This window comes from Nomia melanderi, chromosome 7, assembly GCF_051020985.1.
Source record: "Nomia melanderi isolate GNS246 chromosome 7, iyNomMela1, whole genome shotgun sequence".
Lineage (NCBI taxonomy): Eukaryota > Metazoa > Arthropoda > Insecta > Hymenoptera > Halictidae > Nomia > Nomia melanderi.
The window spans coordinates 7,899,877-7,926,111 of NC_135005.1; the positions used below are offsets into that span (position 1 = coordinate 7,899,877).

A 26,235-nucleotide genomic window follows, 5' to 3' on the forward strand; every position below is an offset into this window, starting at 1 on the left:
TGTATTTCAAGATAAAAAAGAGAGGTTTGATATTTTCACTGTTTATTCATCAATAATTTTACAATATGTATGCACATGATGTGTTGGATCCATGAGTTTGTCAGACAAATGCTTAGTTTGTATCGTGCTTGTGTTATGCACTTTATTCTTATTGTTACTCCTTTCACCTATTTCTACATAATGCCACGTGTACCTCACTTGCTGTTTCAGATGGCAAAACTTATAAAATTCGATTTTTTTACTCTTCGCGTAAGTACTGTTTTGTTCTTTTTTTTTCTTTCTTTTCTTTTTGTAGTATGAATCGACTGAATCTCGTAATACTAGTTTGATTTTACAACACGAAACTGCATCAGGAACTTAATTGCATGTACATATATTTATATATTATATATTATCTAGGACAAACAAATTGGCCAGTTGTAACTTCCTTTACAAATTCATTAATATTTTCTTTTTTAACAGAGTTACACGTTACAATGATTCATATACTGAAACGCAAGTCTGCCCCCCCCCCCACTATAAAATTATTTAAATTCACAAATTTCAGCAAGTGATGCGGATATATTCTTATTCTTCTCCTTCTTCTTCTTCTTTTTCTTCATCTCTTTTGATTATACGGCCAATCAGTATTTTATATATATGATGCATTTGCATGTGACTTCAGTTTTGTCTATTGTACATTTTAAACTGATTGTAGTGTACGTTATAGGTAAAACAGATACTCTAAAGAAAATAATATAAATAAATGTTGTATCAACATGTACGTATATTCTTATAAAGGCAGACAGGACATTATCTTCGAACATTACAAACGAGCCGGTTGTCAACGTCTCAATATTAAATTATTTTCCAACCTATATCTGTATTTATAATAAACCGAAGGAAGGAAATGCTCGTCAAATTTTCATAGAGAGTACGCAATTAAAAAAGTTGAATAATATTTTACAACATTTTCAGAAAATCTATTATGCGATGTTGTAAATGAAACGAGATTTTCAATAGACGTTTAGTAAAATTAAATACTTCCAGGCAAAGTGCCACTCTAATCATTTTCATACTTTATAAGATGATAAAATGACTCGTTGTTTTTTTTATTTTATATTCTTTTCTTCTCTCAACAAGTTCATAATCCAATTGATTATTATCAATATTATTATTGTTGTCACATTAGTCTCAATTTGGCAAATGTTTACGATCATGCTTATGATAATAATAATCTCGGTACCGAAGTGTATGGACTAAAAACAAGAAATGTAGATTACAATTTGGATAAGCAGTAACCGTTTCAATACGACATTACTCTTGAATGGCACCAGGGGTATGCTGGCATCTTTCTTGACTAAATCCACGCGTGCCGTCTGGCCCCCTTGGTTGTCTAACTACTGTTAATTTAGGACCTGTATCTCCCAAAGATGTAGTACGCAATCGGCTGATCAAACGTTCGGGTCGTTGTTGGACTGAATCGCTGTACAATAAATATATAAAACATTCAGGATGTTGATTTAAATAAATACAAAATTTTATAAAATGAAATTATATTTTACCTTATTCGTGTTACATTGCATGCAGAGGATTTACCAGTGCGTTGATTCGTAATTAAAACGAATTCAACCGGATCTCCTGGCTGAAGTATCGCATGGTCTCGAACTTGACTCATGTGAAAGAATAATTTCTTACCCTCGTCAATCTCGTAGGTAAGAAAACCGAAAGGACCTTTCACTGCATCCACTGTTGCTCTTCTCTTTTTTCTAACTGCTACAATATTACAAGCATGACCTGCTGAATCCACCTGTAGTTGTACAGGGTCACCGGCCTGTAGTAGTTCACGTTTATTAACCAGTCCCATAATTCTAAACTCATATTCCGGAGTGTCTTCATCTTCGTTAGTAGCGTTTATCTTTATCAGACCAGCATACTCTGCCTGGTCAGGATTTGCACTTCTTAGTGGTCTTACGACCGTTCCATCGAGCACTTCACTAACTGGTATTGGCCTAGGAATGCTTCCACGAGGTACTAATTTAACGTAATCCGCGGCAACACAACCACCGTTACCTCTACCGTTTCCAGAACTGATTATACACTCAATATCAGCTCCTACTTCCAAAGCACTAACATCTCCTTCAAAATTGCTAAAAAAATAGCGCATATATATTAAATACAATTTTGTGGTAACAACAGATTTTAATTTAAACAAAAGTGTTTACCCGAAGTGAAAAAATATTTCTTTATCGTGATTTACAGTCTCAATAAAACCAAATCCATCTTTGAGAGCAGCAATGAAGCCCTGACAAACTTGACCGTTTATCTTTTTATTACCATTCTGAGTTTTTTCACCAGAAGAATTCACTAGAGATATGTCAACAGCAACAAGTACTTTATTTCGTTTTACTTGACAGATACTAAATTGAACCTAAAACACGTTCGCAATTTAAACAAAAAAGTATTTAAGAATGTTTTCATACCGGAGAAAAATAATAATATACCTTGTCATCTACTTTTGGAATATTTTTTGAATCACAATCTTTGGTAAAGAAAATAACACTCTTTTGTTGATTCTCTTTCGTGTATCCGATGAGACCAGATACCAAACCATTTCCGCCTTGAATTACAGTACCCACCAAATCTTTTTCTACGATTGTTTCAAATTGAACTGTACCAGGCGGTAAATGTTTCAACCTAATTGCACTTTGTCGATTACTCGAAAATGATGAAGTGGGATCCTATTATGAAGAATAATAATAATTTATATTAAAATTACAAGAACAGTTAGAACATACTCTTGAAATAAATTATACTTACTTGAATAACTGTAAACTCAACTTCATCTCCATCAGTAATTTCTCTATCAACATCAAGAATTTCGTTGAAATGAAAGAATAGACGCCCATCGCGATCTACACAACGAATAAAGCCAAATCCATCTTTGAGAGCAGCAATAATGCCTTGTTCTCGTCTTTCACCAGACACAGTAAAAGATTCAGGTAACAACATTATTTCAGTAGCTCTTTTAAGTTGATCTCTAGTATCTGTAGCAATACGAAATTGGACCCAGTCCCCATGTCTAAGGAAAAAAAATCCCTTTGCTATTATATTGATAAAATATGTACCGTTAATTTGTAAAGACATTCTAACATATTTTACCTGAGAGTAAAATCTCCTTTTTGATCTTTGTCACCAAACGGAATTTCAACCTCAGAATGATCAGTATCTCTATAACGAATTCTTCCAGGCAATGGATCATTTTGATGACGGGCTGCAGTGCCTCTTTCTAAAGACTTTAATACCTGCCCCTTTACTACTTCGTTGCTGACTTCTTCAAATACTATAGAACCAGGTGGTAACTTAGTAATGTTACAAGCTACTTCTTTTCCCTGAAAAATAATAATAAATTAATTATTATAAAACACTAACTAATAGCTTCTTCTATAAAAAAAAATATCTATGCTTACATTTCGAGTTTGTATTATAAATTCAACATCGTCTCCTAGTCTAAGTTCTTCTTTCATAGATTTAGCTTCACTAAAGTGGAAGAAAATCTCTTTAACTACGTCAGCACGTTCAATAAAGCCAAAGTTTTCTTTCATCGAGCATACTACTCCACGATAGCGAACTGGATGTACTAGATTTTCCAATCTTACGTGACATGCACCCAAATTTCCACTATAATTAATTTTTAAGCTTTGTATTAACTTTGTACTTTGTGTCCTTAATAGGTATAACGAAAAAAATAAATTATATACCGTTGATTAGTAGCAATTTGAAATGACACTTTATCTCCAGTACGCAAAACAACATTTCCTTCTACATCATCTTTTGTATATGGCAAAAAAAAACATTCTCCTCTGTTTTCGTAACTGATACGCCCTTGTGAGTCACCGCTCGCATGCAGTTCCGTAGTTACATTTCCAGTGACTCGTTCTTCGCTTAGCACCTATATTATTTAAGACTTTACAAATCTGTATATTTAAATATACTTTTTTTTACCAAAAACATGAAAATAATGTGTTTGTTGTACTAACCACCTCTGGTGAAATCTTACTGACTGTACTAGCAATAGGTTTTCCTGTTCGTCGATCATAAGTCATTTCAAATTCAACTGGATCGCCAATTTTTAAATGTTCTATGTTACCACTAAATTGGCTAAAATGAAAGAACAACCTTGCTTGCCTTTCACAGCATTGTATAAATCCATAAGAATGCTAAAAAAAGAAAATGAAAATGATATGAAATATACGTGATATGAAAATATATAACTTTATATAAAACTGACTATGGTAATAAGATCCTTACTAATAATTTTTCAATAATTCCTGTTTCACGTGTCCCTTGGTTAGCAGTCTGATCCTGATAAGTGGAATTATTTGTTGACGGCTCTTCTGTGTAACCAGTATTTCCTTCCATTCCAGTAAATGTTCCAAAAGGAAATCTGCTAACTTCGTTACGTGATGTTTGGGTATTAGTGTAACCTGCATAGTGTATATTATTTTTTCCATTTCCAGGAGGTGAATCTGTCATATAATGGTCACTACTGTAGTTGTTACCATTTCGGTAGATATTAGTTGCTGATTGACGTGATCCCGTTATAACTTTGGGACTTGGTATAGCCACGGACTTATAATCAAGTATTGCAGGGTCAGAGTTCATGATTGGCGGCTGGAACGATTTCCACTGAGGATTGTTGGACATTGTTTCAAATTCGCACAATTGTTAAATGTAATCTTTACGTATAAGTATTCCTCTTTTCTTGAAACAATTACTTAATTTCTTTTTATGTTCACTTCTGTTTCACCACAATATACATTTACTTATATTTAGAAATTTTTAGTCTTTTCAATTATTTAAGTGTTAACATAGATATCACAGAACGGTTCTTGGTACCTTATATCTTTGTTCACTATTATAATGTTACAAGAACTTAATACAGAGGAAGAGAGGCTCTTTAAAATGCTGTGGAAATTCAGGCTCCTTTGTGACCAAGAAGTGGAAGGAAGGATTTGAACGTATTTTGACGTATATCATAAATTATTCATCTGCGAGTACCTCGACAACTCTGTGCGAAATTGGCACTCTTTTTAAATACAAATACAAGTGTGTTTTATTAACCAAAAGCAGCACAATCTCAGCCGCAATCACAATCACGGTCACTTTATGGCTCACCTACTTCTTTCTCACAAAGCTTGTGTACACAATGTATAAATGAACAATATAGTTAATGTTGATTTACGAATTAATACACGTACAAAATTCTTAGCACATCATAGACCATTGATACTTTCCACATATGTATGCACGAGTGTTGTAACGACTGTTTGATATTTACTCAATTTAGCATATATTAGAATAACCGTGTTTCCTTTTAAACAGCAGTCATCCTTTTATAAAAGGAGTAAATCAAAAAACATAGGAGATTTAAAGGATAAATGTTGACTTGAAAATCCTCAGATGTCTTCAATGCGTGCTGAGTGTGATTGTGTTGTTCCGATATTTCTATATTAGCGTTTCCTTCTTCAGCATTTAATTGTGAAATTTACAGTGAGCCTTGGTTTCAAAAATGTCCTAAACTAACAATTACACAAGCTGAAATAAAAGAAATTTACTTATTTTAATATATTCTATAAGTTGTTATGATTAAATATTAATGGATATTTAATTATAATGATCACGAGCTTTTCAACATAAAAATTCTAATGAATTACTGCATCACTTTAAAAAATAATGTTTACTTTTCAACAGTAAAAGTACCTGCGATAAATATAACTTTTAGTTACACTTCGTAACTTATTCATTTTATTATATGGCAAATTTGACTAATTACTTTTTAAAGAGTTAGCCATTAAAAAAAATATATATGTACAATTTATAAAATATTTTATAAAAGACACATAAATTCGTATTATTTTATGTCACTTTTAAATGCAGCACACTTTTGTCATACATTGTACAATTAACTCAAGTAAAAAATAAATATGTAGTGGGAGTACTGTCTCAGTTGCACTTATAGGTTATTATATATTTTGAATTTTACATTGATATGAATATTAAAGTATATAAAATAATTCATGCTATATTTATGATATTTTGTGTACGGTTTCATATAAGATAAACAAAATATTCGCAATAATTGAATGCCAGTTTGACATTGACTTTTTATTCTCCAACTGGTACTATTCTCTCAATGTTTTTTACCTACTTCTCGAGATTTTACTCGTCCCTTCAATCATGTTTACCGATGTTGAATAATCAATCAAGGCATTATTGTCATCAATTTATGATTCAAATCATAATTCTCGATCTTTACTATAACTCAGATAGATTACTTGAACACCCACATGAAAATGTTAAATATATGTAACGATGAAGGTATTGTAAGTATATTCGGAATATAACTAAATGCATATCATTCCGCTAATCTTTTCATTGTTTGTCTCAAATTCAAAACAACAGTACGTATTTCCAGAAGAAAAGAAAAGAAAATTCCGAAATATTATATGTGTTTGCCAGTTATGAGTTTCTAATTTTTTTATGAAGTCGCTCATTTCTTTGGGTATCGTAAAAATTGATTGAACTTCCGCAGACTTATAGAATATAAATATTCTTAACGGAGAGCAAATAATTCTGTAAAATCTAATTGTTTCGTTATAAAGCTCGTAATCGAACGGCTTTAGAAAGTTTTATAAAACTCACCACGACACAGCACAGCACTGACGACATGCCGCCATGTTGAATGTCAACATTCAGCATTCACATACAAAACAGGAGCAATCACAGAGCAATTACAGTTAAAATCTCAATTCATAGCCTTCTAGTGATATTGTAATAAAAAGAGTTACTACATATTTGTTTATCATGTTACATGTAAAAACAGTCGATAAAAATACAACATATTTTGAAAACTCGAGTTCACATATCATGAAAATAAAAAGAAAAATGTGATTTCAATAGTGTTTTTGAATGTATAATGGAAGCGTTAACTTAACGCTAAATACGTTTAAAAAGTTCTTGTTTACAATGTTTTTTTAAATAAATAAAAATGAAAATAAATTTTTTAAATTTAAAAAGGAAACTAATATTTTTATGTAACAAAGTTAATTGATAATGATTATAAAATATTAAACAATGTAACAATAAATAAACTAGTACTTTCAACATACATGTTCTTTATTTTTACATTCATTTTTCAGATCCTCATCATTAGTAGTATACAAAGTAACTAGTTATTTATAATTTACAAATAAAATTTGCTTTAATAATAATGATAGCGACAATAATATAATAATAATAATAATAATAATAATAATAATAATGATAATAACATTAAATAAATTTTTGCACATATTATTAAGAATTTAGTTTTTGGGATGTTTCTGTATTTGATGGTCTTGAGTATACACCAAAATAATTTAATCGACGCCAGCGTAAATCTTCAGGATCTGGTGTTGGTGGAGCAGTGACACATTCTAAACTCAATTGAAGAGCTCTTCGTAAATCATCATCTTCATCTGAGTCATTAGTTATATTTGTTGTATGAGTTGCTTTCTCATTATGTAAGTCTAATCTCAACTTAACCGACTCATCAATATCATCTTTATTATTATTTTCTAAACTTAATTGTAGCGCCCTTTGCAATTCTGCATTTTCATCATCATTTTCTTCTTTACTTTCAATCCTTATAGGTATTATCCTTTCTTGTGGCTTGCTGTGTACCGTTTCTTCTTTAGATGTTGATGGTTTATTATAAATATTCGAATCTACAATACTAGTATTTCTCAACAAATTAGAAGGACTTGGTACTTTTACTTCTCCCAAAGCAAGGGCAGCTTTTAAAAGCTCATCTTCTTCTTTAACACCCAGACGATAACCTTTCGATTCTGTTTTTAAAGGTGCTTTTCCTTTTGGTACAACCACTACTGGATTCTTCATAAGCGCATCGTCTGCAGGACATTGAGGAAGTGTACCAATAACGACAAAGATAGAGTAACCTATTAAAAAATACATTTCGTATCTAACATAGTTCCATTATTATAAGCTGTATGCTTCCAATATATTATATTTACCATCTTGTATCAATTGAGTTAAATACATTGCAAGGTAAGTATCTGATATAAGTTGTGGTCCACTTAGCATTGAATTTAAATTGAACCACTGTTTCCCAATTTTCCGTATAGTAAACCAATGGCCTTTATAATTACATATGTACGCTTTCATCTGTCTAAAAAATCATATGTTTCCTTAATACACGTTCACGTAAAATACAAGTTACTACATGAAAAATGATAATGAATATAAATTTAAAAATCTATTTAAAAAATTGAATCTCTAATATAATTTTGTTTACTACAAAAATATATTAAAAGATTCTTAAAACGAAAGTGAAGATATGAAGAAATGAATAATAACCTACGAAGGATCTTTCCGTGCCATCAATGCTGCAGATTCTGTACTATTATATGGGACTAGTTCTAATTCCAAAACTTTCAATGCTCTACTAATAACTTGAACAGAAAAATATCCGCTATCGTCCATATTTCCTGACGGTTGCTAAACAAAATAATATCTTTTATCATATGTAATATTATTTGTACATTATTATAATAAAATCTTTCCTTTTTAATATTTAATAAAGTTTTAAGAAATCCAATCAATGTTTATTTTATATAGTACACTTGATTCGTTTAATTCATTTTTGGTTTTCCAATCTATTTAGTTTAGCTTGTACTGTTTACTTTTGATCAAACATGTTTGGTTATTATAATTATTAAAGACAAGTTAGGGGCTTTCATGTATTTATGTGAGTACAGGATGAATTAAATGAGTCGGGTGTACATTATAACAAAAGAAATACAGTAAAATAGGTATATCTACCTCTAGAAAAAGTCTGTAATCTTCACTATCAACACCTGATTCTGCCATCCTCATTCTTTCCTCTTTATCCAGTTCATGACCAAAACTAGCGAGATCTACTGCATTAAAATAGGGTCCTTGCAAAAGTGCATTTAAACAATGTTGCGCGCATAAATACCCTTCTTGCTGTAATGCATTTTCCCATTAATATGACATAGACACGGAAAGATTGTTACCATTTGTTGCGCATATTGTTATTTACCTTTTCATGAAATATTGTTTCCATTTTATCAGTATGTGTCCGATATAATGTGTGAAATATGCAGACATTAAATAAAGAATAATTAAGTTATACGTCAATCAAGCTCAAAAGATTTCTACGACTAAACGTCATCCACAAAAATATTTTTTGGTTATAACCAGAAGTATAAAATATATAGTGCACCGTGTTACTAGACATTACGACGCATAACTATAGTACTACCATCTTACAACACATTTCATAATTAATGTCGAGATTACACACGATTGATAAAAATTGTAACTAATAAATACAATTTTAAGCGTCTGTAAAGGTACAAACTATTTTAACGTTATCGAAAATATATTCTAAACGTGAATACAAAATAACCGATTGACCCTATATTTCCATTAAAATAATTCTCATTATACAATATCTATCTTTGCATTATATAATTATATTGTTCCGAGGCTCTATCTTAACTTTAATTAGTCCATATGAAATTAATGCCATGCATGTAACATTCTTCGTTCACCGAGGAATATTCAAATACATATTACAAATCTGTTAAAGAGAAACCTTAAGCTAAGTATAAAATACTCGACGGGCCGTACATCGGGGAGCACGATGTAATCTCTAATCGCTAAGAAGCTTCGGAAACTATAAAATTATTATTTAAGGGCTTTGGCCGAATTTGAGCCTCGTCTACTACCACGGCATAGAAAAGGATACCAAGTGTCGGGGTAGTGAGTGAGTGAGTGAGTGTGAACGAAGGGGATCCGAAGAAAAATTGAAAATCGCGACTTCGCCGAAAAGAAAGGCGTCTCGTGCACGCGAGTGTGTATTGCCGGCATAAGCGCGATCTGGAAGGAAGGTTGTGGTGTATTAGGGATTGCGACGGCGTCGACGACCTGTAGAAGACGACACCTGCTTCGCTTGAAACGGAAGACCGGAGAGACACGGTGACGGTGGGGGCGGCCATACTCAAACAACCGCCGAGCGAAGTGCACGGCACAGCGCAGAAATGAGACGATAATAAAACCGTATTATACCACCGGAACAACTTAGGGACGAGGTGTAACGGATGTAAGTGCCTCCGTTCGAGACGGGAAAGAAAAAAATCCACGGAAGGAAGTGAAAACGGAAGTGCGAGAAGTGTGACAAAAAGAGGATAGCGGCCCGACGAATCGAGGCGCAAAGGACGATATGAGTGCGAAAACGGACGTGAACAGGCGGGTCTTAGCAATTCAGGCCAAGAAAAAAAGACACAAGCCAAGCAAGAGGAAAGGAAAGGGGAATTCCCAGGGTGAATCAGAGACACCAGGAGCTCAATGCTCGAAGGCACCATGCACTCAACAAGAACAAGAGATAAACCTCGCAAAGAGGTATTCCGATTATCTTTTATTAACGTTATTTCATTTTTTGTTGACTTCTCTGGCTGACAGTTTGTAATTAAAATCAATTTCGGATTAATAAGCGACGTTGTGGAGCTGTTTGTTGTTTTACGTTGATGAAACGCTACTAATGAACTATCAAGTGTTTAACAACGAATGTGTTTTAATGTTCTTGCGTCGTGTATTCCTTATCTCTTCTATTGCGAGAAGTCACAACCGAAATTAACTTATCTTCAACGGAACAGAGTTTAAATTATAGAATATAATAAGTATAAACAAAGGCCGTAATACTTTGAGGTATTTAACGAGTCGTTTTCGTGAAACGTGGTATGTTGAATAATATATAGAAAATGTTAAAGAAAGTTTGGTTTTCTATCATTTCAGAAAGAATCGGTTTAATTCAATTTTAATCTGTATTCTTTTAAGGTTTGGAAAAAAGGAAGTCAGATTTGAAATAAGTACTTTTCCTTTTTGATAAATATAATTTCAAGATACAAAATTTCAAGTGACAAGAAGGTGTTTTTTCACGAATGTTTAATCTTTAACGTTTTTTAGTTTGCTTATTTAAAATTTTCTATTTTGGATCTTGTATTTCTTAATACCATTACTTATTTACATTCGTTAAGTATTGTGTTTTTGTTTTTCATTTTCTGATTTGTATTTTTTTCTTTTTTGTTTGTCAGAAAAACTTTGAAAGAAGATTTCAAACTTCCACGTTTTCACTCGTTAGATGCTCTGAGGTAAGTGCTACACGGTCCAACACAGTTCCTCCAAGAACAATTTTCTTATTCGTAAGATAATACACCGTTGGATGTTTATCGATTCTAACATTCACTTGCATCTTTGAAATATATATCACTGTGGTAATTGATAGCTGGATGACTCAAAATGATTCCTAGCTATTGCCTAATAACAGTTCTGATTATTTTTATTTATTCTTAGTCAAGACCGCACACAGACTAAGACCCTGTCGTAAATCTCTCGAAAGTTAAATGGCTATCAATGTCCATTTTAAATAAAACACATTAACTCTAATACGTTTTTCAACTGAAACTTATAGAACGGAACTATGTCCTAGTTCGAGTAATGAAACAATAGAGGACGATGACGAATTGCACAGTAGTGAAGAAGAAGAGCAAGAGGACAGCAATGATTATTGTAAAGGAGGATATCATCCAGTCAGAATAGGAGATTTATTCTTAAATCGTTACCATGTAGCTCGTAAACTTGGCTGGGGCCATTTTTCAACGGTTTGGCTATGCTGGGATTTACAGGTATATATATAACTTGAAATAAGATATCTCTGTGATCATTAAGTATATGAAAATAATATGTTAAAATATTTTCCACAGGATAAACGGTTTGTGGCACTTAAAGTGGTGAAGTCTGCAACGCATTTTACTGAAACTGCATTGGATGAAATTCAATTATTGAAAGATGTGCGTGATACGGATCCTACTGATCCTAAACGCAATAAAACCGTCCAGTTGCTCAATGATTTCAAGATCAGTGGCATTAATGGTCTGCATGTTTGCATGGTATTTGAAGTGCTTGGACATAATCTTTTAAAACTGATTATTAAATCCAGTTATACAGGAATTCCAAGGAATAATGTTAAACGTATCATCAGGCAGGTCCTTGAAGCACTTGATTATCTTCATAATAAATGTAAGACAAACTTGAAAAATTTATTAAATATTTATTATTATTAGCAACTGCATGAGAAATTAAAAATTTGAACTTATTTCAATGTAATGTGAGTTTGAAGCTTTTCCAAATTATTTTTAAAAAATTTTTCCCAATATTTCATTAATATGTTACATAATATTTAGACAGATTTTTATGCTTTTATGGAAACTCTGAAAGTGCAAAGTATCTAAAGTGCAGTGTCTTTTATAATATTTGTTAGGAAAAATCAGTTTTTTTCTTAACTCTATTTTTTGCATTCTAAAAAATTTGAATTTGCATAAACATCCACCATCTATTAATATTGAAATAAAATGATGTTTCAGAATATTCATTTATGTTTCAGGTAAAATTATTCATACAGATATTAAGCCAGAAAATGTTCTTATTTGTGTTGACGAAGCTTACATACGAAAGTTAGCTTGTGAAGCTACTGAACTGCATTCTTTAGGAATGAGATTGCCAGTATCATTAATTTCAACTGCACCAAAGGAATTCCAAGAGCCCACTCGTAACTCCAAAATGTCAAAGAATAAAAAGAAAAAACTCAAGAAAAAAGCCAAACGTCAAAATGAATTATTAAAAAAACAAATGGAACAAATTGAGGAATTGGAGGAGCAAAATAAAATAGCAAATAATACAAGAGAAAATGGAGAATTAGAAACGAATAGTCCGGATCAGGATATAAATACAGAAAGTATAGAAGATAATTCTGAAAGCAAAGGTTCACCTGATATATCAGAACCGTCAGCGCCTTCATTGCACATAAATGGTGTGGATAGTCTAGGAGGAGGAGAGAAAGTAGAGAATCAATTACCCCAACAACCGGAGAAGATGGACAATGCGAATTTATGTGATGTAGAGAAAAGCTGTGGAGAAGGAATGTTACCACCTGATTATGAAGATACAGATGAGTGTAGCGAGGGTAAAAATTTTAAATAATTATTACTTAATTAATTATATAACTCTCTCTTGATTATTATTTGGTTTATAGGCCGTAATTTACAACCACCTGATAGTAAACAATTGAAACGAACATCCGTAGCTCCCTTAGATCCTGCCATAGTGGAATGTGACGTTGAAGTAAAAATAGCAGACCTCGGAAACGCATGTTGGGTCAACAAAAAATTCACAGATGATATTCAAACCCGTCAGTACAGATCATTAGAAGTGTTATTAGGATCAGGATACGATACTTCTGCGGATATATGGTCCACTGCTTGTATGGCATTTGAATTGGCGACTGGTGACTATCTTTTCGAACCACATAGTGGCAAAGATTATTGCAGGTAAGAAATTAGTATTATTGTTTATTACATATACGTTTCAACAACTTTTACTCTACTTCTTTTTTACTAAAATCGTGTATTATTATAGAGACGAGGACCATTTAGCTCACATTATTGAATTACTTGGAGAAATACCAAAACGTATTGCACTTTCTGGCAAAAACTCAAAAATGTACTTTAATAGGAAGGGAGAATTAAAGCATATTAACGGATTGAAGCCTTGGGGACTGTACGAGGTGCTTACAGAGAAATATGATTGGTCACCGAGAGAAGCGCGCGAATTTGCAGAGTTCCTAACTCCAATGCTTGAATTTGACCCGAATATGCGAGCTACAGCAGCAGAGTGCTTGAAGCATCCGTGGCTGCAAATCAAAAAGTGATCGAGTTTTTTATCGTTTTACCTTTAAATTTTTCAATTTTTACCATCCTGATATAATCATAAGTCGAGAGTGTGACAAGAAGCAACGACCTGCAGGTGTCAGGTTCTCTTTCATACTATATACAGTGCTTCATTTCTAATATAACGAGTGCATTATTATTGAAAACGCACACAATGAAATTATTTAATATTTAATATACATGAGCGAGTTGTAATATATAGTATAATGTATACATATACATACGCATATAATATGTTTACGTATGTATATGTATATTGTTATAGAATGGAAAATAATTAGGAATCGAACTTATAAAATGTTACCATTCAGAATTTTTTAATCTCTTTTAAATGCTAATAATTTGATACAATTCTTATTTGTGTCCGAATTAATGATACGGGTAATTTCAAGTGGCGAGGGAGAAAAAAATTGAATTATAGATGGAAAAGGAGCTTTCTACATTTCGCCAAATTCCGTAAGCAGTTGGGTACGCTTCTGGTTGTAACACTCTCGACAGTGGCTGCCTGTTTGTATATTTATAAATTTGTTAAATCATGTTTTTCATTTAGTAATGATATCTTAAATTAAAATTTCGTAGTACTTTATTATTTTACACGATCATCATTGGATTATCCTTCGTACTTGTCACTTAATTTATCAATAAGTATCCCAAGAGTCATGGGACCTACTCATAATATACTTTTAAGCAAGAACAGGCGCAATGTTAAATTTTGCGTTACATTAATCGATTTGGGAATTCGTTAATAGCTGGTTTTCCATTGTGATCTCTCTTTGTGCTTAATTAATGTTCGAGAAGATTTAATAACGATTAATATTATTATGTTGATACTAATTAAAATGAAAGAATACTCATTGCACGTACGTTGAAACGTGTGTTCAAGGAACTGAACCTTTGTACAAATTTAATGTATGCAGACATACGTGGATGGTTTTAAGAGTTGGTCGCCAGATTCTTGGTAGAATGGTTAATACAATATTAATTACGATTCGGAATAAGACAGTGCATACTTTATTTGTACCAACCTAAGTCACTATAATTTAGTCTACTTAAATATTATACGTCATCAAATTTCAAGCGTTATAAACAATAAATTCATGTTTCAAATGAAACAGGATATTTGTAATAATATTATTCTATATAATTCAATATTCGCGGAAATACCTTATAAGTATATGTATGGTGTATGTATAAATACATACGCGCGCGCGCGTGCGCTATATGCACACACATACATACACTGTCTGATTTCGAAGAACGATCGAGGAACTGATTATGGCACATATTTTTGTTCAAGTTACTATAAGTTTCTTTATACTAATAAGGCATAACATATACATAATGTAAAATCACGGTAAAATGAGGCGAGTTTCTAGATTGCGAACGATACTTTTGATTAACATAAAAATAATATTGTCATACGTGGATAGAAGTATATGTGATGTTATGTTCTGTGCGACCTTTTCTTCGAGCTGTTGACTGACTATTGAGCTCTCTGTCGATAACTTGTCTTCTATTTTATAACGAAAGCGAAACAGTACGCTCACTGGATATTCGACATTGCAAACCTACATTGCACTGTTGAATTCTATTTTATGCTTCCAAACGAATGTTCTGTTTCGCTTCGCCTGCCAGTTTAAGATCGTTTTCGCTGGGGAAAAAAGGTATTATCAATCGAAAACATTTCATATAAAACCAAGGTGGAGACGCATATAAAGAATACTTATCAATAGCGTTGCATTGAGTAGACGGTACAATTTTTTCCGGGTAAAAGAGGATAATCGCGTCGCGTTTTAAATTAAATGTAATTTTTGTTGAGAAAGGTTAATGAAATTAATGTATATTTAACGCAATCGTTATGAAGATTACACATGTACTCTGTCTTAAAAAAGAAGCATTTACAAATTACAATTAGAAAATATTCACTTTTACAGTACATATAAAACGGGGTAGCAAGTAAGATGATCACAGTAAAATTTCCCTCTGTTCTTGTATATATCCTTACATAGTGCTGTCTACGAACAGGTCGGTCCCTGTCGCACATGTATTAATTACGTTCACTTGTTTTTCTGATTCTACAAGTATAGAATTCTCAGAATTTGGTTACGGACAGCACTGTTCTATGTGAAAAGTGCCTCTTCTACCCGTACTATGGTGTATAAAATTGTAATCAGAGAAATACATAAAAAAAAAATATCATGCTCTAGGAACTTAAACGGTTCTCTCTTTGTTTCAGACTATACTCTTTTAACTTTTCTTTCTTATAATTATGCGACCCCACCATAATTAACGATTTTGGGACTGATGATGGCAGTCGTGTTGAATTTGTACAGTACACAATGGAAGTTATATAGTAGATATGCATATTATATATGTATATATATATAATTATATATATATACATATGTATACCGGTATTATTTTATGAAACGCGGCCAGTGAAATCCGTAGGGGAACGGATAAGAGTACAAGAGCACAGAATGATCGCAGAAAACATAAAACAATGGAAATAAGGAACGCCTTGGAACATGTCTCGAGCTTCTCGCCTGACCGTCCTTTATCGCTGATCTATCGACGATCGTTACGCCATTGTATGTCAACAATAATTTTACACTATCGACGTGAATGTATAATAAGAATGTTAATTGTTATCAACGACGAAGGTACATCGTGTTAATAGCGGCGAATGCTAATTACCGATTATGCAACTAAGATCCAAGTTGTACGATAAACGATCGATCGCTTTCACCGGTATATTAACGGATTTCAAGAAGGCGCGATTTCATCGCGTGACCGGACATAACGATTATACATACGAAAATGACACACACACACACACACACACACACACACACACACACACACAGAGAGAGAGAGCCAAACTGAATGATAATTTACGTAGGTGTGATTCGCTGCTTGGCGCTAGGGTAGTTAGGATGAAATTAACAAACATTAACAGTAAAAAAAATGTGTATAGCTTGATGTATGAGAGATTCCTTACTTCCGCCTATCTTCACTTACCCCCTACTGCCTCTGATGGTAACGAGCAAGATCATTGTATTCGTAAGGTCAAAATCCCAAAAATTCAATGCACGTTCTTCTCCGTCGACAAGTGACAATGATTCACATTGATATATAGAATGCGAAGGTCAGACAGAGATTGACTCGATTTCAAGAAAAAAAGCGTGGTTTGCATAGGGACCTACGTACAAAATCCGTTAAGTGATCCATGTTTTCATCAGTGGGATTGCTTCCATACGCTGTGCGAGCGCTTCACGGAGGAAACTGATTCCGATGTGTTGATTCTGCAAATCGCAGTTTATTAAAAAAGTCTGTCGCTTATTTTTCATCCCGACCTACTGTCATTAAAATAATATCACGAAAGGATATTATCCTTTCAATTGGATATGATTGTCAATGGACTCGTGAGAAATATGTGTAAAAGTGACAGCGAAATTAGGCACTGCGGAAATCTATTACGATCGTATATTTTTCTTTCTTATTTTTTTTTTTTATTTTGTAACATCAACAAAATTTAAAAAAAATTTAATAAGCGGTAAGATGACGTGCGCGCGAATTCCGAGAAGTTAACCTTCTTCGAGCGTTTGATAAAAAATATTAAAAAGCAAAAAGAGCGGGAAATAATTTCAAATGAACACCAAGTTGTATTACGTAAGTTAACGGCGTGTTTAACGCGTGTCTATGAGGTACTGTATATATTGAGAAATATATTTGGGGGTTTTACACGTTTTTAGACCGGAGCGTCTACATTAAAAGTCGACGAATCTAAACGAACGTCGAGAAAGAAAATTTCGGCTCCAACGGATTATACACGCTGCGTATCCGATAAAGGTTTATAATTCTCTGGAGCTGCTCGCCTGTAATAAATCGATGAGATCTGAGTATATATATTCTAATCTTACTGACTGGGTACATAGTCATATTGATCATAGCGATGTAGCGATCATTTAACTCTGCATGCTTAGCTGATTGCTCGATGTTGTACATAATACACACCGATGTACTTTGAGCATTAATAACAGTATAACTATTGGATAAGAGCGTGTGTAGGCGCTCCTAATACGTGATGATCAATTTTTAGAACTTTATTGGACGGTAATCCAATGCGCAAAAAACGACCACCGCGCAGAAGATACATGTACTAACTTAAAATTGACTGGAGCATCGATGAACGGGAGGCAAGTGTGTTCTAATATGCTTATAGACAATACTCGAATACTTAAGAAGGGTAATAACATTCTTCGATATATTATTAGCGTTCGACTAAATAGGATTTGAATTGCGACCATTAGTAAAAAAGGAAAAAAAGAAAAAAGGAAATGTATGCTTTTATCGAAGTTACAGATTTAAAATGATGAAAAGTGCCCCTAACCCTTGTAAAGAGAAATCTTTTCTTCCTCGACGAACCCGAACCTGTTTAGTGAGTTTGAACTCGAACTTACAAAACATTGTAATTTATATAACGAGAAACGTGCCTCATGCTCCAGTCATTTGATGTACGATCAAATGAGGCATAAGAAGAAGTCGTAGGACATAAAAAAAAAATAGCGATAACGAGTCGAACAAATAAACGGATTTGATGTTTTAGACGCTGCCTCCGTTATGTGCTCTGCCGCAGAAAAATAAGATAACAGATCCACTTACCCACCTCCTGAAATCGGTATATGATATCAAAAATAAATTCACAGTAAAATAAAGCAAGCAACGTGGGTTTTTTTCTTTATCTCGTTCCATCCCTGTCATTGTTTACGGATTTCACAAGAAATCTTGTTTGCTTTGGAATCAATTGTTTATTATACAAACTATATCATTCTTATTATCTATATACGAATCATTGATGTTTCCGTACGGAGAGTAAATTGTAGGATTACTGTTGAACTAATAAATTAGCTAATAGAAGAAACATTTCATTCTGGCCTTTTTTATTTAGTAATGAATTACAATTAAATATGATAATTTCGTTTCATATGACAAAATAATACTTTACTGCAAGAAAACGAAAATTTGCATTTGCTTTAATTTATAATACTATACAAGAGAATTTGGGAAAATTGGGCGTTATTCCATTCCTTTACCGTTTGAGTGCCAAGAGACATAATCGCGCTTCTCTTTTGCTTAATATCTAAAAATGCTAGTCTATCCATGCCACTCAAATGGTTAAATCATTTTTATCGGATAGAAATGAAATTGTTTTTATGACATTTTAAAAGAATATAAACGTGTGAATTGAAACATAAAATATATCCAGATAGAAATAATACTTAATAGTACGAAGATGCTAATGCAGCACATTATATATGTATTGTACATACAATATATACAGTGTAATAGGATATTTACAAAAACAGTAAATGATAAGAGGAAACCATAAAATTTATAAGAATAAAGTTTCAATCATTTATTCTCATTTTAATGAGAATTTGTTTAAAAATAAAAGTTTTACAGCATTGTTATTTAAATATACATTATTTCATATAGTCATATAAAGAATATATATTCAGCATGATAAAATATTTAAAAGCTATCTTAGTAAATATCCTATTATAACACACTTTGTGTATAATACACTTGTATACATTAAAAATAATTTTAATTTTATAATATACATAAATATCGAATTATTTTTACGAATTGAAAGATCAAATATTACTTTCATGAAACCAAGTTTATCACTTATCATAATATTAATTTTTTAGTGCCATAGGAGTCCTATATTTTATACAAATACTTGTTGCATGATATGCGGTGTAACTAGCATATAAAAATTAATAAATATATATAATTAATATGTTATACATTATTTTTGTGCAGAAGTTAAAATCTTTTTGAGAATATCACATACTTCTCCACATTTAAAAAGGAACTAAACTCTCCTCGTGTATGGCCTTGCTTTATCAATCGCAAATACCATATTAATGATGTTGTGTTAACTTCTATAATATAAGTTTTATGTAACAGACATGTTTTGATACAACTGTACTTCAAATTTGTCTACATATTTCATTACTAATCAGACCAATCCTCATCCCCTCTGTAAATCAATTACAAATTTATAAATTATTCAAAATTTTAATGCAATTCAAATACAGCCCCTCACCAACAATAAGCCCTGACAGCAAAGCAAATATTTTAAACATTAAATAAATTTAACTGCTAAATTTGTATAATTACATAATTTCAAGCAATTTTTTGAAGCCATTAAATTCCTTCACTTTACTAGTAGTTTAAGTTTTCTTGAAAACAATATCTTACCACGTGCTATATACAACAATACTGATTCATTTGAATATAAATTAAGAAAGTTAAACAAACCCTGTTTGCAATCATAGAAAATATTCTTTTTTTGTTCTAGTGAACAATACTATCAATAAACGCTTATGTGCATTCACATATAAGCATAGCATTGGTAGCACACGTAGCATACCACACAATAATAAATTATATACTTAATATAGACCCGTGACTTGGACGTCCTTTGCTTTGTTTTCCATGAATTTGAGTTCTACTTTCTCCAGATAAATTTATATTTAATTGTGCCGTTGATGCAGTAGTTACATCATCATCTGATTCCATAGGACTTATTCGAATAGCTTGATACCATTGATTTGTTAGATCTGTCATTTGTGATTTACAATCCTTCAATTCTTGTTGAGTAAACCTTCTTGTGAAAAAAGGAATAAAAAACTTTAAATCCCATCTTGCAAAACCACGAATTCGTGATTGAAGAAAAGATACTTCAATTTCTTCTTCTGTAAGTTCTGATAGATGTTCAGAATCTATTGTTTGACCCTGTAATAAAAGTACATTACATGTTGTATACCTAAGCAGATATATATTTTTTTTAGTCTCACACATTTAAATATTCATTAACTTACCCATTCTCTAGTTTTACTTAAAGACACTTCTTTATCTTTTCTCTTTCTTCTACTGTTATTCTTTTGTTTCTTTTCAGCTCGTAAGAACTTTAACAATGGCATAGTAGAACCGCCGAATATTAATGTTGTGAACAACACAATAATTAATGTAGTTGTAATGATCACATGTCTTGTTTCATCACTGAAATCCAAATGAAGTGACAATGCATACGAAATAGCACCCCGCAAACCACTAAACCACATTATAAACATCATTTTCCTGGTGATCTGGTGTTCCCGAAAACGATTAACAAGAAGAGCTAATGGAAAAATATTCGCAGCTCTACCAATAAGACAGAGAATTATAGACCAAACAACTAATGCAGGTTCAACCTATAATTAAAATAAAATTATTGTATTAAAGCAACGTAAATAAAATGAAAATATTATTAAGTAGATAATGTTTTACTCTATGTCTAAAGCTGAATAATGCTAGCCCCAAGTATGCAAAGACACAAGTTTCAGCAATAAACGCCAAAGTTCTCATCGTTTGTTGCATTGTAATTTGAGTGACAGTTGATAAATTAAAATGAGTGTAATGCGACATTACTATTCCATTAAACAAAATTGCCATGATGCCTAAAACATAATTAATTAATTATTTTATATTTCATAGATTTATAGAACATAATTGTTTAATTTATTTTTTACTTATTTCTTTACAATAGAGTAACAATAAATTTAAATGTTAAAAATCTTACCAGATAATTGAATACCTTCTGCCAATACATATGGCGCATAAGTAAACACCAACATAAGACCAAACTCAAGAGATGGATTTTTTCTAAGATCCACATGTTTCAGTAACAATGCACTTGTAAGAGCAAAAACAACTCCAATGCCCGCAGAAGCAAAAAACATGAGACAAAATCTATTTAAGCCAAGAATGATGGCTTCACTAGTGGTTGCTGCATTATTAGATTCCAATACAGATGTGGTTAATACAATAGAAATTGCATCATTTAAGATAGATTCTCCAAAGACTAACATGTTTAATACTGGATCTACATCTAAGGCATGAAATATAGCTACAGTGGCAACAGGATCTACCGCAGATATTAACGATCCAAATGCAAAACTTTCAACAAAACTGAGTTTGTATGCTACTTGAGCTAATCCTAATAGATATATTCCAGCACCAATGACAAATGCTGATATTGCTGTACCAAATATAGCAAAAACCAAAATACTACCAATGTTTTGAAAAAAGTTTCCTTTGTGTAAATTATATCCTGATTCAAATATGATTGGTGGAAGAAGTACAAGGAAAAAAGCAGTTGGAGAAAAAGCTTCTTCCTTTCTCCAATTAGCTATGTTTTGATTTGACATAAGATTTATGATCATGCCGATAGCTCCTCCTAAGAAAACGATTACCACTGATTCAGGTAGATATTGAAAATTTGTTTGTAGCATTAGATGTATAAGTAAAATGCCCAAGGCTAACACACACAAGACAAAAAATATGGACATAGAACTATTATGTTCTTCTTCTGCGGATCCCTTGTCAGGCAATACAGGTTCTGCTGGAGTAATAGTTGTTGTACTTGCATTCGTTACATTGCTGACATCTGGGCTTTGCGATGATATAGTAAAATCTGGTATGGTACTTCCATTTCTGTCATTAACATTATTCGTTGTGACAGTAATAACTTTTTCTGTGGTCTCATTATTAATGTCATGATCCAATCGGACTGTACTTGTGGATATAGTTTGAGATTTGGTATCTGTTACATTTAATACAATGGTATTTATATTCAAACTGTTGTTACCAGATTTTTCAGATGCATGTAATTCTATAGAAGTATTAATAGTCAAGTTTGTTTGTGTATCATGTAACATAATATTCTTATTATCCAACGTGACATTGTCATGTTTGAGGTTAGAAAATTCTTCTGCTTCTGATGACACGATACGAGTACCAAAAACGAGTAAAATTATACTAATAGTAAAAATTTTATACGGGAATTTATTATTATCCAAATATAAATTCATTTTTGAAAATATTTTTACATTATCCACGATACTTGAAAGTACAATTCACCATCACCGTGTATTAGCATTACGCGATATGACAGAGCACAGCTGATCGTATAGGAATTTCGATATCTCGCTTTGCGTTTACGTCATCAATGCGACACGTGTTCTGATTGAGAAATACGTTACTACATATCTATTATGTTTACGTCATATAAATTTATAGAAATCATTTAAATTCTTAAACCCGTAATGATAAATTATAGACGTGAAAATAATATTAAGTAAACAATATGCTCTTACATCTGTATAAAACTATGTTGGTATATTGGTATATTGTACTTCAAAATTTCAATTTTCACGATGAAATAGTATCGTTCCATTTATTATGTTTAATTATTATTTTGTTTGCGTAGAAGGTTCACTATCATAACTGTTGGGTAAACCAGATCGTCCAATTTGTGCTGAATGTACTGCATCTTTTCCTAATCTTTGTTCAACCCCTTTCCAAGATCTATTATGTAAAAATTCTGCTCCTGCTTTCCCAATTGCGACAACACCTAATTTCATGAAAATAATATTATTAAACGAACATTCATTGATGTACACTGAAAGAATTCTTACAACATATGTACCTGAATCTTTAATTGCTAATACGTTCATTTTATCTGCACAAAGATTTTCATCGCAATTTCTAAGTTTACCAGTAAGCAAAGAAATATCTGAATCAGCTGCTGCTTTAAAATCAACATAATTCAATCCTCCAGGTAATATTTGTCGGAAATCCATACAATACTTTGTGCATATGTCTCTTGAATTGTTAAATGCTAATTCTACTTCATAAGGTGTAAGTATTGGTTTAAAAAACTCTCTAGAATCGAACACTTCATTTTCAGGACATGATATTACCACAAAAACATCAATCTGCAAATGTGCAACACATTTCAAAAATATTATTGTTTTAAATTTAAATTTGCACTATCATTACTTACATACCTCTGGAAAATTAGCAAGTTTCATTGGGTTGATTTTACCTACACTTAGAATGTAAGATTTTTTCTTTTTTTCTTTAAGAATATTTTTAATCATTGTTAATATTTTCAAATAATCTTTAATTCCTAATGTGGCTACGACTATCCCAACCACTTTAGCATCTTTTAATTTTTCAACTAAGAACTTCCTCCTTTTTAACCAAGGAGTATTTAAAGCTTGGGATTCAATAACAGTATTATTTTCAAAATAATACCATTTTTTAGCAGGAATTGATATCGCTAATGTAGTAAATGTTTTTTCACCACTTCCAAGGAAAAATGCCTCATATTCTTCTATTTTGAAGTTGTTTTCTAACATAAAACTTCTACCCAAGAATATTATAGACGAAACATCTTTCATATCTGTGAATTCTACATTAGAAGTACAATTTAATGAAGTAAAAATTAAATTCTTATAAAAAGGACGTAATGATGCTTGTATACATTCTGTAATTAAATTATATTTATGATAACATTTGAATGAATTTAATGCAATTAATATTTAACATTATTATAGAACTCACCAATTTTATATGCATAAGCAACATCATAAAAAAATAATATTCTTTTTGATTTATCTTCAAAATTAGATTTAAATTTGTTAATAACATCATTTATCTCGATTTCTGTCTTTGGTAAAACATGAAATACTGGTAACCTACCAGTAGGATTTAAACAAGCATGACCAAAATGTATTATACCATCCGCATTGATATGCTGAGCTGTTATTTCATCAACGCAACAACTACCGCAAGAAGTATCTCCCAAAATGTATACTTTTTTGTTGATAAGTTTTTCCAAACGTAGTGCAATTTGTGCAGAATCAGGTAATAGGTTATCAGGAAATTGTAAACACACCTAAAAGTATTATATATTCCTTAAATTAAACTTTTTATAGATACTAATAAGTATCTACTTAGTCAGTGTAAAATATTACATATTATTTATAAGCACAATAACGACTGAAAATATGATAGATTCACTTAACCTTCAGAAGTCTTTTTAATATGATTTAGGAAGTAAAATAAATGTGGAAATGAAATATTTCATTACAATTTAATCTTACGATTCTAAGTGATAAAATATCCATCTCATAGATAAATCATTCAAACCTTATTTAAATTACACGCATCAATCCATTTACTACACTTTTCCACTTCGTACGGGTCATTTTCGGTAGGATTGTTTATTTCATGTTCGGGGACTTTTATAGTCATCTCTGGAAATTATTTTGCTTCATGCACTAAATTTTACACATAACAAAAATTATTTACAAACAGGTACATTTATACGTGTAACAAATGCGCTAATGTATTGCACACACATGCAATTACAAGAGGTCACTAGAAATCACGCAGCATGTCGCTGAAGTATCCACTTACACATGTACACAAATCATATTATACACACATGCTGTTCTATATAACAGTGTCCAAAAAAATAATTAAAAATTCGAAATATTTAGATACTTTGGCAATTTTTACATGAATATTCTTTTAAATTATCGGATAAATCGTTCTTGGAATATGCATTTTTTATTTACAAATTTCACTGTATTCATTTATTTTACAACATACATTTTTATTTAAACTTACCTTTATAATATTTTTTTCTACTACAACATTAAAAAATTATAAAAATGGATGATATATTTTTAGTAAACGTAACACATTTAAAATTTGTTTTTCATATTTTTTTGGATATATGTACTTAATATCCTTTTTAATCTACATGCACCAATTTTTTATATCACTTGTAGATGGTATTTGAATTCTATCATGTACATTTTTTTATGCAATTACATGTTTTTAAAGCAATAGTCAATGTAATTCAAAAGCAGATGTCACAGTGTACCCACACAAGGAAAATTTAATTTAAAATCTATTCTAATTGCTGCTACGAATACCATCATTTACATTACAGTTCAATTTGAATTAATTTTGTATTCTTTGGTATAAATTGATATGTAGGTACACGTACAAAACATGCAGTTTCACATAAGGCAGACATATAAAGCACATTCAAGCATTTGTTAAAAAATGTCTTAGTATAGTATTACGGATACGATAGTTCATGAAAATTATATAGTTTGAAAGGATAATGCAACTAATAATACTTTGTTATAGTACAAATGCACACAATTATTTTGAACTATGTGTAATACTCAATTATTTTGTTTGTCTCTATATAGTATTAAAATACTGTATAGCTGACAGGGTAAAAAAGTTTACTGAATATTGTATCATAAGGCACCTAATCTTGCAGTTACAATGGAACATTAACAATTCCATGGTATTGTGATAGGAAAGGAATATGTTTACCATAAGATATTCATGATGTCTAAAATCATGTAATTGATAATAATAATTACATTTTATCATATTAACCACTTCACTCTCGTTAGGCATTTTACACTATTATGAATAATTGTTAGTACTGAAAATC

The 26,235-nt window shown here is 31.6% G+C and overlaps 5 protein-coding genes across 8 annotated transcripts; 1 reads left to right on the plus strand and 4 right to left on the minus strand.

Moving 5' to 3' along the window:
• Positions 1–25: 25 nt before the first annotated feature.
• Positions 26–6,824, minus strand: Unr (cold shock domain-containing Unr). The gene is made up of 11 exons (XM_076368922.1): positions 6,685–6,824; positions 4,291–5,577; positions 4,020–4,199; positions 3,741–3,931; positions 3,450–3,660; positions 3,142–3,371; positions 2,800–3,061; positions 2,484–2,720; positions 2,205–2,410; positions 1,545–2,129; positions 26–1,465 (listed from the first exon to the last, which is right to left on the minus strand). Exons 2-11 carry the CDS (start codon positions 4,684–4,686, stop codon positions 1,297–1,299), a joined length of 2,667 nt encoding a protein of 888 aa, XP_076225037.1. The 5' UTR covers positions 4,687–5,577; positions 6,685–6,824; the 3' UTR covers positions 26–1,296.
• A 339-nt stretch (positions 6,825–7,163) lies between these two features.
• LOC116424233 (ataxin-3) lies at positions 7,164–9,292 on the minus strand. Of its 2 annotated transcripts, none has more exons than XM_031970349.2 (5): positions 9,104–9,292; positions 8,863–9,027; positions 8,402–8,538; positions 8,055–8,209; positions 7,164–7,931 (listed from the first exon to the last, which is right to left on the minus strand). In XM_031970349.2, exons 1-5 carry the CDS (start codon positions 9,125–9,127, stop codon positions 7,339–7,341), a joined length of 1,074 nt encoding a protein of 357 aa, XP_031826209.1. In that variant the 5' UTR covers positions 9,128–9,292; the 3' UTR covers positions 7,164–7,338. The 2 variants fall into 2 exon arrangements, with proteins under 2 accessions (XP_031826209.1, XP_031826208.1); XM_031970348.2 differs by having other exon boundaries at positions 7,165–7,979; positions 9,104–9,291.
• A 289-nt stretch (positions 9,293–9,581) lies between these two features.
• Positions 9,582–20,555, plus strand: SRPK (SR splicing factor protein kinase). Of its 2 annotated transcripts, none has more exons than XM_031970347.2 (7): positions 9,582–10,467; positions 11,160–11,216; positions 11,537–11,750; positions 11,829–12,144; positions 12,509–13,087; positions 13,208–13,451; positions 13,540–20,555. In XM_031970347.2, exons 1-7 carry the CDS (start codon positions 10,289–10,291, stop codon positions 13,829–13,831), a joined length of 1,881 nt encoding a protein of 626 aa, XP_031826207.1. In that variant the 5' UTR covers positions 9,582–10,288; the 3' UTR covers positions 13,832–20,555. The 2 variants fall into 2 exon arrangements, with proteins under 2 accessions (XP_031826207.1, XP_031826206.1); XM_031970346.2 differs by having other exon boundaries at positions 9,584–10,467; positions 13,157–13,451.
• On the minus strand, positions 19,803–22,777 carry Nhe1 (Na[+]/H[+] hydrogen exchanger 1). 2 transcript variants are annotated; one of them, XM_031970117.2, is made up of 5 exons: positions 21,487–22,777; positions 21,195–21,364; positions 20,747–21,118; positions 20,329–20,660; positions 19,803–19,902 (listed from the first exon to the last, which is right to left on the minus strand). In XM_031970117.2, exons 1-5 carry the CDS (start codon positions 22,775–22,777, stop codon positions 19,878–19,880), a joined length of 2,190 nt encoding a protein of 729 aa, XP_031825977.1. In that variant the 3' UTR covers positions 19,803–19,877. The 2 variants fall into 2 exon arrangements, with proteins under 2 accessions (XP_031825977.1, XP_031825976.1); XM_031970116.2 differs by having other exon boundaries at positions 20,318–20,660.
• On the minus strand, positions 22,732–26,157 carry Dph2 (Diphthamide biosynthesis 2). The gene is made up of 5 exons (XM_031970118.2): positions 24,903–26,157; positions 24,315–24,648; positions 23,756–24,237; positions 23,395–23,683; positions 22,732–23,319 (listed from the first exon to the last, which is right to left on the minus strand). Exons 1-5 carry the CDS (start codon positions 25,005–25,007, stop codon positions 23,159–23,161), a joined length of 1,371 nt encoding a protein of 456 aa, XP_031825978.1. The 5' UTR covers positions 25,008–26,157; the 3' UTR covers positions 22,732–23,158.
• Positions 26,158–26,235: the final 78 nt, after the last annotated feature.